The following is a 16587-nucleotide window of genomic DNA, read 5'->3' as shown; positions in this document are numbered from 1 at the left end:
TTGAAAGAAAATTGCATGCCATATAATTACAAGTTTGTCAGGTAAAATTAATGTGGTACAACAACTCACACACGCCGCACTTCCTTATTGTGGAGTAGAACCATGCCTACTAATTTGCATTGTAAAGGGGAAAAAATCGCTGAACAGCAAGTTTCTTGAAAATAAGGTAATTTAAAAACATACAAAGTTTTCAAATGGTGAAACTATTTGAAGGTTTTGAATTTCATACTTCTTGTCCTTAGATCTAATTTGGAATAATTATAAACATCTCTCCCTCTACCTTAACTCCCTCACTCGGGATTCAATTTTGCATGCCCCTTGTTATTTTTACAATCTATAATGTCTTATAAGCTTATTCACTTGTTTTTTTAACCTGTTTACTGTCTGTTTTCCTCATCGGCATGGAACTGTATGACAGGGATCTCCTCTGGTTTCATCGCTGTTGTTTTTTGCTTTGCTTTGCTTATATCACGGTACCCCTGTGGACGGTACTTGGCCAGTAGTAAAACTGTATCTGAGGAATGGACCTACCGAGAGTTCCTATCTGGGTCTCCTCTCAAACTGCAGATGTCTCAAGATGAACTCATCTTTCCTTCAGAATCCCTTCTCTCCATTCAATTCATTCCCAAGTATTTTGTTAGATGTGTAAAGTCAGATTTTTTTTAAAGTATTGCTATTTTGACTTTTTCATGTTGTTTTATTTTGAAAAGTTAAAAACCTACAGAAAAGTTGAAAGGAAATGTGACCATCCATATAGACGTCGCCTAGATTCACTAATTCTTAATATTTTGCATTATCTTTAAAATTTTTTTTCCTGAATTTTGGAAGTAAGTAAGTTGTGTGCATTGTGGCTGTCATCTCTAAATTCTTCAAGCACATATTTCCTAAGAACAAGGCATTCTCCTCTATAGCATGACACTATTATTCCTACTCAGGAAACTTAACTCCAGAAATTTAATAGTAATATAATATTGGGTAGATACACAATCTGTATTCAAATATTTCTAACAGCCCCAATAATGTCCATGATATCTGACTTTTTCTCAATTTGTTTAGTTGTTGTATCTCTTTAGTCTCCTTGAGCCTAGAATGATTCCTCTGTATTTTTGGTTTGTTTTGCTCTTTCATGACATTGACATTTTTTAAATGCCCTGGTCAGTTATTTTAAAGAATGTACTACAATTTAGGATATGTGTGAAAATTTCCTCATGATTAGATGCAGGTTAAATATTTTTGGCAGGAACATCATGTTATTGGATCTTTTCAGTGTGACACAACAAAAAGTGAATAATATGCATTTGTTCCATTATTGGTTGTGTGTTTAAAGTGGTGACTGACAGATATCTACATTGGCAAGGCTCATTTTCTCCTTTATGATCCATAGGTGATCCATGAGGAGCTACTTAGAGAATGTGTGATGTTCTGTTTCCCAATAATCTTTAACTCGATGATTTTGCTATACATTGATTATCCTTAACAGAACAAATGATTGTATTAGTGGTTGAAAATCTATGATTTTTCTAGTCTGTCATTTTTTCTATGTTAATTTGCTATACTTTTTTGTAAAGCACTTGCTCACCAGAATAGCCAGCTAAGGAGCACTTCTTATGCTGTGTTGTCATATCTCAGTCGGTCTTTAATACTTCCTTATTTCAATCACAGCAAGATGATTTTCTCATCTTCCACTCTTTTGGTTTCACACTGGAACCAGCCATTCTGCCAAAGAGTACAATTGTTTTAAATTCTTATTCTTCACCTTTCTCATTGAATGAGTGTCTTGCCATTCATTTAAAAATTTTTTTAATCAACAGCTTACTGTGTGTCAAACACCATGCCAAAAGCTAAGTATAAAACTAAGAACAAGACAGATAAGCTCCCATTGCCCATGAAGCTTTGATTCTTGAGGGGCAGATAACATTGTACAAATATGTACAAAATAAAAGTTACAAATTGTGGCAAGTGCCTTGAAGGACAATGCCATATAATTATGAATTTGTCAGGTAAAATTAAATGTCTCTTCTTTTGTTTTTCTCCATCACCATAATTGTATTGACAATTATTTTGTCCCATATGGATATCTGGGTATCTGGTTTCTTTGCCTAAAATACCATTCCTTACATTTGCCATCACATTTTTTCTTTCTTAACATTTCCTTGCACAGTTCTTCAACCATAGATACCACTAAAATTCATCAGAAAACAAAAACAAAAATAAAATGACAAAATTTTGTCGATGTTTAAAACTTCAAGTCAAATCATTTTCTCTGCTCATAGACAGGTCCTCATTTATTAATTTTACATAAAATACAGTAGTATTCTATAAGAAGGTCAGACTATTTCAAAATTTCCTGTTCTTCTGTAGGTTATACTTTACTTTCAAAATTAGATAGAATTTAGGAACAAATCTTGCTTCTATATGAAAACATTTTGGGATAGCTTTTGCAGTTTTAATTATTAAACATTTCAAAAAACTTAATGACCTTATGAATCAATGAGGAAATCTCAACTAAAAAGTCAAGAGGATAGATTGGATTATGTTTGAATATAAACTTTTTATTCAGTGTAAAAATCCAAAGACTAAGAGAGGTCACAGTGGAACTTCATAAATTCATACAGGATATATAATGGACAGACATGTTTCCCAAATTCTGGGATATTGAGAATAGAAAGGTTCTTGTAGACGTTAGAAATGTAAGCACAGTAATAAACCTAGGGAAATAGCTATATGAAGGGATTTTGTAGTCTTGAAAATTCAGAAGGCTCTCAGATAGTAGTGAGCAGAGATTTTATAACTTTCACTAGAATAGAACTGCATGCCACAGTCTACTAGCATGCACAGAATTGTATACATATTGTAATATGTCCTTAGAGGGGAAATAGGGATATACTACGTTTAAACAATAAGGAAAACAATAAATGCACAGTAAAGACAATATCATACCTTGCTTTTGAGATCAACTTTATTAAGGGAAATCTTGCCTTCTCCACCAATCTGAAGATGCACACGTGGGCCAGCACAGAACACTTACTTGTCCCACACCACACACATCCCTCCCCAAAGTAGCACACACACAACACATCACTCTCATGCACATACACACACACACACACACACACACACACTGCCTTCTGAAAATTACTGGTAAACAAGGACATCCTACAGACAAAACCAGAAAAAAAAAGAAAAAAAAAAAAAGCCTTTTCTTTTAGAGCAAAGTCATTAGGTAAATATAAGGCAGGAATAAAAGCAGTTTTGAAGCGCATCTGGTTCTGCTACCAGAAATTGTATCCTCAAATGAAGGAACAGTTCTTGGGCATATTTTATAGTAACAGGATTGTTCAGAACATCTTGACCATTTGACAATGAGCAAAAATTTCTCAAAGTAGCGTCCTTGGAACATTAGTCCTTCAGAGACACTTTAGGGAAAGAGGGTTCTGAGAAGTCTTGCAGAAAAAAACATGTGGAATTTTGTTATGTATAAGCCATTCAAAGAACTAGAAATCATCAGTCTATCCAAATTATAAAGAATAGCATATACATCAATAGGCATGGAACAAATTTAAAATATTTTTGCCTAATTTAAAATATTTATGGAAGCCTCACTCTTTAAATGGAAACATAAGCTAAATGTTATATAGTTTTGTTTTAAACCTATCATGTTTATATAAACCTATTTAAAATTATATTTGACTTTATTTTAAAATGCATGAGTTTTTTAAATTAGCTACCCTTAAAAATTCAAGAGACTTTTGTCTGCATGCAAACGACAATGTGTTCATCTATTAATGTGTATTTCTATATTGTGAAGCAGAAAACTCCATTTAGAGTTTTCTATAGATAGCCTTTATGTATGCTTGCAAATCCCTAAAACTAAGTGGTTTAGAACAATAATTTATTATCACTAGTAATTCTATGGTTTGGCTAGTTGACTGGATGATTCTACTGATCTTGCTGGGTCTCCAAGGAGGATGATGGCTGGGGCCAGGTAATCTGGAGGCTCACCTAGGATTCTGGGACAGCTGGATCTTTCTCCCTCTATATGTACTCAGAGAAGTTCCGTGTGGTTTCTTCCATAGGCTGACTTGGCCTTTTCTGGGGTGGCTCAGAATTCCAAGGAGCACAATAGGGAAAGTTCTCAGGATGCTGGGTTATAACTTGTGTAGACCTGTGGCAATTTTGCCTTTGTGGAACCCTTCCTCCATTAAAAAAAAGATTAAAAGTTATATTTTATGATGGCTTTGATATAAGATGGATGTATTAAAATTTTTGGACTTACCTAAAAGTTCTTCTAGTTTGTTACTGGGAATTGAACCCATGGGTGCTTAACCACTGAGCCACATCCCTGGTTCTTTTAAATTTTTTTATTTTGAGACAGGGTCTTGCTAAGTTGCTTAGGGCATCACTAACTTGCTGAGGCTGACCTTGAACTTGTGATCCTCCTGCTTCAGACTCCCAAGTCACTGGGATTATAGATGTGCACCACTGCATCCAACTTTTTTTCTTCTTGTTTTAAAGAAAGTTAAAACTTTGTAATGGGACTTGAAACTATTGTGGATCCTAGGCATTATTGTGCCTAATGGATAAGCTGGTCCCAGCAGGCAGGCTTTCTGTTGTATTCTTGATTTTTTGATGTATTAGTTACATCAAGGTAGAGGGCAGGCCTGGGAGGAATTATACAGGGCATTAAACACTGGGAATTAGGGTTCACTGGGGACCAGTTTTGGAGATTGTTGCTTTTGTTGTAGTTTAGGGTTGAAATGTCCTGGAAAAGTTCATGTATTAAAGACTTGGTTCCTGGCTGCTGGTGCTATTGGTAGGTAGTAGAAGCTTTAGGAAGGAAGGAAGGAAGTAGGTCACAGGGGCATGACCTTGAAGGGTACACTGGGACTCCAGACTCTTCCTTTCTGCTTCCTGGCTGCCATGACGTGAGTAGCTTTACTTCCTTATGCCCTCCCTATTGTGAGGTTCTGCCTCACCACAAGCTTAAAAACAGTAGAGCCCACTGGCCATGGACTGAAATCTCTGAAACTTTGAGCCAAAATAAATCTTTCTTCCTTTTAATTGGTTCCTATCAGGTATTTTGTCACAGTGACAGACAAAAGACTGACAATTTTTTATCATAACATAATTTCAAGAAAGGATGCATTAACCTGTTCCCTATAACTCATTGCTCTATGGGAATGAGGTAAAAACAGACTATGCTTTTCTGAGGCAATTGGGAAGGTAGATTTACCAGCTGGTCTATGAGTTGGATTTACAGTGGGTAATAATATACCTTTACTTCTTCACAATTTCACTGGAGTTTATTTTGTGTAGTTGTATTACTTTCATTTATTCATTCTTATTATTTATTTTAGGAAAGTCAGAAAAACCTCAGTCACCTGGGTGTTGGTCAATCTGTGCACATCAATGTTGATTTTCAACCTGATTTTTGTGTTTGGTATTGAAAACTCCAATAAGAACTTGAAGATAAGTGAGAGCAACACAGATATTGACGTTGAAAACAATGAAATGCTCACAAAGGACACGATTGACATCCCGAATCCTTCATGCACGGTGATTGCTGCCTTACTGCACTATTTTCTGTTAGTCACATTAACCTGGAGTGGACTCAATGCTACACAGCTTTATTTCCTTCTCATCAGGACCATGAAACCTCTTCCTCAACATTTCATTATTTTCATCTCATTAATTGGATGGGGTAAGTGTTTGCATTTCCCCTTATTCAGTGGAATAAGCAATTTTGATGCAATCATTTAATTTAAATAAACACCTTTTGGAGGTCTAATATTTCAAGGCCTTGAGGTAGGGGAGTAGAAAATAGAGCAATTACTAAGAATTCTCTCTCTCCCTCTCCCTCTGTCTAGAGGTTTATGCTCCAGTGAAGAAGGTAGATATGATCAACATAGGTACATCATCAGTTAACGTAAAACAATTTTAACAATATCTATTAATGTATTTGAGATGTAGACCATGAATAATTAATTTCCCAGCTACTTTGAAAGAAATGTTTCAAGAAAGACAGAGTGATTCTTTAAGAATAATTATTTGAAAAGTTTATTGAATTTCCACAAAGAATTGTTTTAGTGATATTCAAATTTCAATTTATTCAAGTGAAAGAGGAATTAAGCCATTTAAGATGGATATTGTGGTAAAGAGCTATGAATAAATCAGAAATAGTATAGAATTGATAGGTGGAGCCAACACTAAAATAGGAAGGAAAGCTCAGAAAAATTATGAATACTGATGACTTACATTTGTGGATCAGTGTATTTTTGTCCACAGTGGAAAGAAAAATGCATCCTGAAGAGGGTCAGATGTATAATTCATTCATGATATTTTGTAATTAATCCCAATAATGGATAAATTATTAATCTTGTGCCTCTCTTTATCACACAGGAGTCCCAGCTATAATAGTAGCTGTAACAGTGGGAATTATTTATTCCCAGAGTGGGAATAATTCAAACTGGGAGTTAGACTACCGGCAAGAGGAAATGTGAGTTTATATATTTTTTAAAATGTCAGTGTTTTCAATAGATGATGACTCCAAGTGTCACTGTACAAATGTATCTCACTTTATAATTGTTATATGGTCAAGTTCTCAAAGAGTACATTATATTTTTAATGAGGCAGCATGGAAATTTTCTATGATAAATTATTTCATAAAGGAAGTAATCAAGTTCTAACCTTGTACATCTGAACTTGCTTATATGAGGTTTACCTTCCTTCATTAGGTATAAAAATCATATGGCACAATAGTTCTGATCCTTAGTAACCCTGTGTCTTAGTTTCCTCATCTAGAAAATGGAAATAATGATTGTAAGGGATCCCACGAAAACCACAGCCGGACACGGGGAATCACATAAGGGAGTTTATTAAGCAAACAAAGTGTCTCCCTGCAGGGTAAGAGAGAAAATGAGAGGAAAAGAAAGGGAACAAGAAAGGGTGTGTGCTAGAGAGAGTGGAAAAGGAGGAGAATAGAGAAAGTGAGTAGGAGAGAGAGAAGCATGAGAGAAAAAGATGGCGGGGTAGCTACCATGAAGCAGTTGAATTCCACCAGGCTAACAGGAGACCAATAACGGAGAAGGATACTTGCAAGCTGACTGATGAACCAATAGCTAGCTAGGATGATCACAGATTGACAAGTGGTTGGGAGACGGAGAAAACGGCTGCACCGGAAAGGGCGGGGAGAACAGCTTTGTACATTACAATGATAATAGTGACTGTTAGCACAAAAAGGTGGTAGGATGCGAACCTCAAAGGTCATCTCAGCTCTTTATTCTGGAGCAGTTTCACACTGGAACAGGGGATGCAGGGATGAAATGACATCTGTGGACCCACTTTTCTGGTGGAAAATGAGCCACCAGATGGGACTGAACAAAGAAAGGGACGGGATTTATATAGGTTATTTTGAGGGGTGGTCTAGTGAACATATCACTTTCTTTGGGCACTCAGGAATTTGAGTTTTGGGGGGTCAGGGATCTGTGGGCAGTGTCTGGAGAGGATTTACCTCGAAGGAGATCAACGTCTCCTAGAGACTGTTATTTTAGGGGTGATAAAATACCTCCTCCCTATCTGCAGGGAGAACATGTGTCTTGGGAGATGAAGGCTGTCAATGCATGGCCTTCTTTGTCACTCCCTTTTCTCAGGCCTCATTATCTTGGGGATTTTTCACTCTCCATATCTATTAGTGACACCTGCTCTGGAGTTACTGTGAGTGGTCAAGCAAGAGTGAAAACATTTAATAACGTGAAGAAACTATCCATATGTTGTATAAACCAATTCTGTTGAGATGCTCATAATGAATATTTTATGGTGATTTATCACACATCACATATTCTTCCCATGACTGCGGTATGAATAATTAACTGTTAAGAGTGTAAGTACCTGGCTGTATGGTGTTTGGTTTTTATGGGGCGGGGGCAGGAAGCTGAGCTGAACTGATTGTCAACTCTTCACATGCATTTCTACTACTGAATGGCAAGAACTCATTAATTTATCCTTCCTTTCCATTTTATTAATCCAACTATTATTATCCTCAGATTCCACCTTAAGTTTCATACTTAAATTCCAACTCATGTTGGAACCGGACTCTGGGAAGTGTTCAAGAACACCCAAGGGGAGGCTCCAGTGTCTGTGACTTACCTGACCACGCTAGAGCAGAGCAGAGGGCTGGTTTTGCCTGGCCCGATCTCATACTCCCAGACACGATTTTCTCTGTTTAAATGGGGTTCAATATCTTTTAGAGTTTTAAAATTTTAATTCCACAACTAGCGATAAGGGATAACATGCAGTTATCCCATAGAGGAGGTAATTCACTTTCAATTGCATTATTAATTTCTAAGACACAGGGCTATACCCACTCCTATTAAAGCTTTCAGGAGAAATCAGCCAATCAAATTAAATTTATTCACACTGGGCTGTAAATAATAAAGAGCAGATCCTTTCCTGAGTACAGTGTTAGATGTTGGGGCACTACTACGTGACTGATGATGGGAGAGGTTAGGAAGAGGAGTGTGTAACCTGTATTCACTCCATCTTCAGCGCTTGTTCCCCACCTTCTACTCTGCACACAGGCTGTCGAGGGTCATATTGCTTCAGGATATGCTGGGAAAGGGGAGGAATTGCTTTGGATTTACCTGAGTTATCCTCCCAGTAGTGACTCTTCAATATTCTGTGCTCTCCTTCCTTGCTCCCAGCTCTGCTGGTCCTGCCTGAGCGCCTGACCAGCTCCCTGACCTACAGCTCTGCACCGCACAGTGAAGGGGTGAATGCAGGGAAGGCCACACTTCCTTTTAACACTCTGCTTCCTACTTCTCTATACCACCACCATATGGGCTCTTTCAGACTTTCCTGAGGGGAAAGGTTGAGGTTAACCATGGAAAATTGTAACATATGGGGGGTAAATTTTCCAAGTGTATGCTGTAAATGTTAAATCAGTTTTTTTTCCCCATGTTCATGACAAAATTTTACACTTCATCTGAGGTTCACCTGTGATGCTGTCTAGATCTCAGGTCCTAAACTTTTTCAGATCAACCTCCATCTTGTGATTCTCCAGTCTCATTTTTAGGAACCCCACTCATAACTATAAGAGTTAGTCTCATTGTAGAATCCATACCCTTTCTTAGCCACCTATTTCTCAAAATCTGAATCATTCAATTCAGAATAACAAAGATGGGGTGCTGTGAGAACAAATTCAGCTTGACTACCTCTTGCTCCAAGTAGTGCAAAGAATAGAGAGGGTGAGGGTCCCCTCCTGATGGACATGGATATCAAAGTGTATGGCTCTTCCAGGACCCCCTTAAGCGTGAGGTTCCTGGGGAGTCTGACAGACTTGTGTACACACCTCCCACACACACACTCACTCCTTCCTCACCACCTACCCCGGCCCCAGTACAAACAGCAATTCTCAAAAACTTGAATTTTCTAAAGTCTAAATAGCTGTTTCACAATTGGCAAGTCTGCCTTTATCTAATAGAGCTGGACTGTCCATTTACTTTCTCTGTCTTTCCTTTTCTCTTAAATTCAGTTTCTCAAGCCTGCCTGGATAAGAAGTAGGTCCATCTTTCTTTTGAAAAATGTTAATGGCCACTTGCTTAGTCACCAGAGGATTCTAGAGATTTGAAAGTATTTCTCAGCAGGATTGTATTAAATTCTTAGCCAAGTGCCTTTGTATTTCTTCTGTGTGTGGGTTTGTGAGGTGGGAGGTGGTAGGATGGTTGTCCTCCAGTCACAGATGAATGAAAGGGAAGCTGGAAGTCCTGAAAAAAAAAATGTTCTCACTCTCACCATTGTATTTAAGAGTGAACCTATTCTATCTGTTAGAGACAGGCATGCCTTTTCATTTTTAAAATTCATTGGAGAGACTTGAGTTTCCTACTAGGTTATTCAGGTTTGAAATGTGATTTCTAATCATGTAAATAATAACATTTTAATACAGAAAATTATAAATCCTTTGGCATATATAATAATGGTGCTGCACTTCTAAGAGAAAGAAAATAAATGTGTGCTAGGCTTCTTCTTGTTACTACCAAACTGCCTATGTGACGCCTCTGTTTGACTCTGTAAGACATCTGCTTGTCTTCCCTCCCAGACCTGCTCATCTCCTCATATTTCCCATCTCATTTAATGGTAATTCCATTTTTCCAGGTGCTCAGGCCAAAAAGTATAGAATCATCCTTAATTCTTCAACCTCCACATCCAATCTATCAATAAAGTCTTTCTTCTTAGTTTTAAATATGCCTGAAATCAGACATTTTCTTGGCATCTGCTTCTGTGGTCCAAGCCACTCAACTTACTGCCATAATTTCCTAGTTTCCTACTTTTGCTCATGCCCTTCTAGCATCCCTATACCTAGAGAAGTAGTTTTGAATCTCAAAACAGGTCATGTGGGCTGGGGAGATAGCTCAGCTGGTAGAGTGCTTGCCTTGCAAGCACAAGGCCCTCAGTTCGATCCCCAGTACTGCAAAAAAAAAAAAAAAAAAAAAAAAAAAGTCTTACAGATCATGCCATTCCTCTCCATCTTACTCAGGGCACAAGAATTTTGCCTGTAAAGCCACATGTGATCTGAATTTTTCCACAAACCCCAATCATGAACTCTATCTCAGCCACATCAGCCTCTGTGTTTCTAAGGCTGTCACCTCAGGGCCTCTACACCTGTTATAACCTCTAGCTGGAACACCCTTCCCTCTCATCTACTTCATGAGTTTTGTTCAAGTATCACTTTTTTTTTTTCCATGCAGCTTTCCCTGACCATTGTATTTAAAATCAAACACTCTACCCTCTCTCTCTATACACACACACACACACACACACACACACACACACACGTATATATGCATATATATATATACATATATGCATCTCCATAGCAATTTCTACTCTTGTTACTCCTTTTATCTAAAGCACTTATTGCTGACATTATATTTCATTTGTTGTTTTACCTATGTCTGCGCACTACAGTATAAACTTAATTAAAGAAGAGGTTTTGTTTTGCTCACTGCAAACCCTTGGTGTCTAAAATAGTGTCTGGTGCATAGTATGTACTCTGTAAATACCTATTAATTAATTATTTCAATAATGCCTTAGCAAAACAAACCCCACAACCTGCATCACCAAAAGACAAAACAAACAACTCACAAAAAAAAAAGAGGTACAATGAAGTTAAATAAATTTCTCGAAGCCTTTCTTAATGTTAATATTTGAAATGTCCATTAATATATTGGAAACTGCTTAAGTAAGATATGGCATATCAAAATGATGGAGTAATATGCAGCTATAAAAATAATGAAGATACTTTTAATATTCAACTATAGAACATCCTCTAAAATAGTTCTTAGAAGCAGGTATTGAATGTAGCTATTTATTTAAAAAAAAAAAAAAAGTGGTCGGGTGTGGTGGCACAGGCCTATAATCCCAGTGGCTCTGGAGGCTCAGGCAGGAGGATTGTGAGTTCAAAACCAGCCTCAGCAAAAACAAGGTGCTAAGCAACTCCGTGAGACTCTGTCTCTAAATAAAACACAAAATAGGACTGGGGATGTGACTCAGTGGTAAAGTGCCCCTGAGTTCAATCTCTGGTAACCACCCCCAACAAAAAAAAAAGAAAGAAAGAAAAGAAAAGAAAAGAAGTGCATTTGTTAATGTATGTAGAGCCTAAATCCGATAGGATACACAAGAAATATTGATTGCAATTGGGTGGCTGAAAATATTGTCCATCTATGTCCATGCGTACCTTTCATATATTGAACTACCTGGATAAACTATATATTCAACAGTAAAATGAAAACAATAACTTGCCTCAAGTCAGAAAGCTCATAAGTGGCAGGGAGTAACTAGGATTGTCTGACTCAAATGTCCTTTTTCTTTCTACTAACCCTCCTTACTGACTCATAGAGAAGCATGATTAGTGAAGTCCATACTTCACTTTTCTAGGGGTTTGAATTTCAAAAGTAATCTCAAACGTATAAGATGCAAAGGGATGTAGACTTTTAGCAGGTATTTCAGTTGAGTGAAGGTCGATCATTTTAATGGAACATGGAACACGTATTTATATTTTTCAAGATTTGCTGAAATAATTTCTTTTTTCTTCTCAGTTGCTGGCTAGCAATTCCAAACAGCAATGACTTTATAAAGAGTCCATTTTTGTGGGCATTCATTATACCTACAACCATTCTCCTCATCAGCAATGTGGTTATATTTATTATAATCACAGTTAAAGTGCTGTGGAAGAATAACCAAGATCTGACAAGGTAAGATTCTCGGTGAGTGGGAGGCTGTCAGGTGAAACTCATCCGCACATAACCAACAGTACTTTACCTCCGTAGTTCCTAGGAGGATAGTTTCTAGGTGTCTCAAATTCTGAGACAAAGGCAGGGGTGTGTGGCATTCAGGAGAGATTTTCTTAAAAACTTTGACTCAGAAAGTATATCTTCTTATCTTCTAAAATCAGTACTGCAATGTGGGAATAGTGCCATTGTATAACACACCGTTGTGTTAGATAAGCCCAACTAAAAACCTAAACCCAAAGACTTCAAGAAAACTTTTTCCCCCAACTCCAAATATTCAAGAAATTTGAATTACTAAAGAAATGAGAGGGTTGTGAGGAGGTACAGCTTCCCACATTTCCATTTTACAAACCAGTACCTGTAGGCTGTAATTTACCAGTATGACTTGAATAACACAATGGCTTTATATTTTTTTAATTAGTTGCAAATATACTTTAAAAAATGGGAGATTTCACTTAAAAATTGTATTTTCTCTTGAAAAAACTGGAATACCTGGCAACACTGAGCCCATATTTCCTGCAGATGGAAACTTTGCTCTCTGGTTTACCAGTTCTGTCCTCGCTGCTCCTCTCTCTCTCTCTCTCTCTCTCTCTCTCTCTCTCTCTCTCTCTCTCTCTCTCTCTCTGTGTGTTCTATTTAGTTGTACAAGACAGCAGAATGCATTTTGATTCATTGTACACAAATGGAGTACAACTTTTCATTTCTCTGGTTGTACACGATGTAGATTTACACCATTCATTTAATCATACATGTACATAGGGGTAATAATATTTATCTCATTCCATCATCTTTCCTTCCCTCTGTGCCCTCCTCTCCCCTCATTTCCCTTTACACAATCCAAAGTTCCTCCATTCTTCCCTTACCCCCTCCAACATCCCACTGCCCAGCCCTGTTATATATCAGCATCCACCTATCAGAGAAAACATTTGACCTTTGGTTTTTGGGGATTGGCTTATCTCACTTAGTATAATATTCTCCAACTCCATCCATTTACCTGCAAATGCCATAATTTTATTCTTCTTTATGCTCTCCTCTCTTTAGCCTTTTTGGTCCTTATAAGCACATTCAGTATTATCTCAAATACGAGACAAGAGCTTTTCAGTTGAAGAGACAAAGAATAGAATATGTCAAACACATACATTCTGCCCCCCACCTCCACAACACCGATTGGCTAGAACGCAGTGCTAATGAAGCTGTGAGTTCAGATTTAATTCTGCAAGACTCCGCTCATCCCAAGTATATTTACTGTACAAACATTTGTAAACTCACAAATGAATTTACTTTGTATGAACAGATGAATGAAAACTACCATCATTTAGTGAGAATACAATCTTAAATATGTGCTTTAGAGGTTAAAGTTCTTTTCTATTTGAATGTTAGTTCATATTGAAGGGAAATGTGGGGAATATACCATCACTGTTAAACATTAAATCTATGTTTTAGTAGCAGTGCCAGAAAAACATTACTGAAGTCTTCTCAGCCTAATTGAAAATTTGATTTTATTTCCTTTATGCAAAGCAATCTTTTATTGTCCACAGACACCAACCAAATTTGTGTTTTAAAATTTTGACTCACCAATAGCTCATGGTTCTTAAATTGGCCTAGTTATATGAAAAGCATGTATAATTTAATTGTTTAACAAATTGTCTTCCTTGTTTCAGTTAACTGCCTAACAAATTCCCCAAAAGTTAATGGCATAGAATGAAAAATATTTATTATTTGTCATAAGTTTTGAGTGTTGGCTGAGTAGTTGTTACATCCTGGCTGACTCAAATGCTGATAAATGATCTAGGATGACTGACTTTCTGGTGATTGGTGGTCTGCGTGTCAGTTATTCAGTTGGAAAATCTCATCTCTGCTCCATTTTGTCTTTCCTCCTCCATTAGACCAACCCAGGATTCTTAACATAGTGGTCTCGGGTTTCCAAAGAGCAGTAGAGGGCATAGCCTAATAAGCTAAATCTTTCAAGTCTCTGCTGTGACATTTGTTGATGTTCCACTGGCCAAAGTAAGTCACATGGCCAAGAGCAGATGCCAGGTATCCAGACTTCCCATGAGAGGGAACATCATTCCACATCTAAATAACTTTTTTTTTTAAATCAATAACAACCCAAGACATAGGAGACACACACACACCCAAAAAGACATAGGAGACACACACACACCCCCAAAATAAAAGAAATCCCTCACTGACCCAATTACTCTAAATTCCATTCTAATGAAAATGTTGATTCTTAGTGAAATTTGCCTGCAGTAATAATTGAGGAACTGTTTCTGCCTGAACTTTTAAACAGGTATTAAGGTATTTTTAAATAAAGCTTGCTAAGTCAGGTTTCTCCAGAGTGACATAGGTCAGCATCATTGATTTTCCAACTAAGAAATAAAAATAGTATTGTTAAATGAAAACTGTAGATGAGTAGCTGAATATGCATGCTAAATAGGGGTAATGAGAACATTGATAAGTAAAAAACACATTTTCTTTCTTGTTATCTTTCACTCAGCACAAAGAAGTTTTCATCCGTAAAGAAGATTCTTAGCACATTGTCTATTGCAGTCATTTTTGGAATTACCTGGATTCTGGCATACTTTATGCTGATTGATGATGATAATGTCAGAATTATCTTCAGTTTCATATTCTTCTTTTTCAACACTACTCAGGTATGGTGTGGACTCATCTGAAAGTACCAGACCATGTAGTAATGGAGCAATGATCACCCTGAACCAGAGTTTCCTTCTCTTAAAACTCCTTGAAGGTCATTGCTTACTCACATTTAAGAGACTCTGATTTCAATGTACTTTGTGGTAGAAGGAAGGAAAGCTCTTTATGACTTACCGTGTCATTTCCTGGGCCAGAAATCATAGAATATAATTGCAATGGGGTCGAGTTGCATTTGTCCCTGTCCCTTTTCTCTGAGTAGAAAATATTGTGTCAAGCAACTGGCTTGGGAAACATCTTTTCTTTTCTCCCACGAAACAGGTTTATGAAGGTCCTTATCATGGTTGGTCTAGACAATGTCAGTAATTGCTGGAGCTTGAATCCCTGTGGAGTTGGCTGAATTTTTCCCTCAATTCTTTTCAATTTATTAAGACTGGTTTTATGAATTAGTGTGCTTGGGCTATCTTGATGAACAAAACATTTGCTTTTGAAAAAAAATGTTTTCTATAGTTGTTGGATGTAAAATTGAAAAACATCAGTGAAGTCAAAGAGTATTAGGAGTATTAAGGAGTTAAAATCTCCACCTATGATGGTGAACTTACCTATTTATTTCCTTGTTTGTATCCCTTTTTGCTTCACATATTTTCAGCAAAAGATTGAACAACACAATTCAAATTCATGCATATACATCTATGAATGTTACTTTTTTTTAGTTGTAGATGGACACAATATCTTTATTTTATTTATTTATTTTATGTGGTATTGAAGATCAAACCCAGTGTCTCACCAATGCTAGTCGAGCACTTTACCACTGAGCCATAACACCAACCCCAGTTGTTATGTTTTTTATGAGCTGGCTCTTTCATTATTTGGATAAAAGGTATTTTTTTCCCAATAGTACTTTTTGTCATGAAGTATACTTTGTTATCCTGCTTTCCTATGATGCATATTGCTTACATGTTATATATATTTTTCATCTACTCACTTTCAACTTCTGTACCTTGTATTTAAAGTATGTATCAGGTGGATAGCATATATCATTTTAATCCATTTTGACAATCTGTCTTTTAATTAGAGTGTTAAGTCCATTTGGCTTTAGTGTTGTCATTGATATAGATTAATTTGTATCTACCATTTCATTATTTTCTGTGACTATTCTATTTTTAATTTCCTGTTCCTCCTTTCCTGCTTACTTTTGAGTAAATTTAACATTATTAGAATTCCATTTCAATTCATATTTCAGTAAATAAGCAATACCTTTTTGCATTTTGGGGATCATTTAGGGATACATTATACATTCTTATGTTTTCATAGTCAAATTAATATTTTACTATTCTCAGTAAAATATAAGAAAGTTGTAATAATATAATTCTGCTTGTCATTCTCCCTTCCCTTTGTTAATAGTTTTCTCATGTATTCTATCTGCATACATTTTAAATGCCACAAAGCAGTGTTATTATTTTTGCTTTAATCAGATGCATATTTTAAAGAAATTGAAGAGGAAAAAGTGCTTTTATTTATATCTATCATTTCCCATGTTCTTTGTTCCTTTCTACAGATGTGAATTTCCCTCTGGTATTGTTCCCTTCTAGTATAAACAACCCTTAAAAATATATTATAATGTATGGTTCCTGGTGACAAATTCTCC

General features: G+C 36.6%; 1 protein-coding gene across 1 annotated transcript in view; it reads left to right on the top strand.

Moving 5' to 3' along the window:
* The window catches only part of Adgrg7 (adhesion G protein-coupled receptor G7), a 76302-nt gene that overhangs the window by 50861 nt on the left and 8854 nt on the right, over positions 1-16587 (top strand). The window contains exons 13-16 of the mRNA XM_047564963.1: positions 5358-5701; positions 6400-6496; positions 12093-12248; positions 14785-14941. Coding sequence (XP_047420919.1) covers positions 5358-5701; positions 6400-6496; positions 12093-12248; positions 14785-14941 — 754 coding nt within the window. The remainder of the gene's footprint in view (positions 1-5357; positions 5702-6399; positions 6497-12092; positions 12249-14784; positions 14942-16587) is intronic.

The sequence above is a fragment of the Sciurus carolinensis genome, chromosome 9 (genome assembly GCF_902686445.1).
Source record: "Sciurus carolinensis chromosome 9, mSciCar1.2, whole genome shotgun sequence".
Taxonomy (NCBI): domain Eukaryota; kingdom Metazoa; phylum Chordata; class Mammalia; order Rodentia; family Sciuridae; genus Sciurus; species Sciurus carolinensis.
This window is presented reverse-complemented; position numbering and strand designations above follow the sequence as displayed.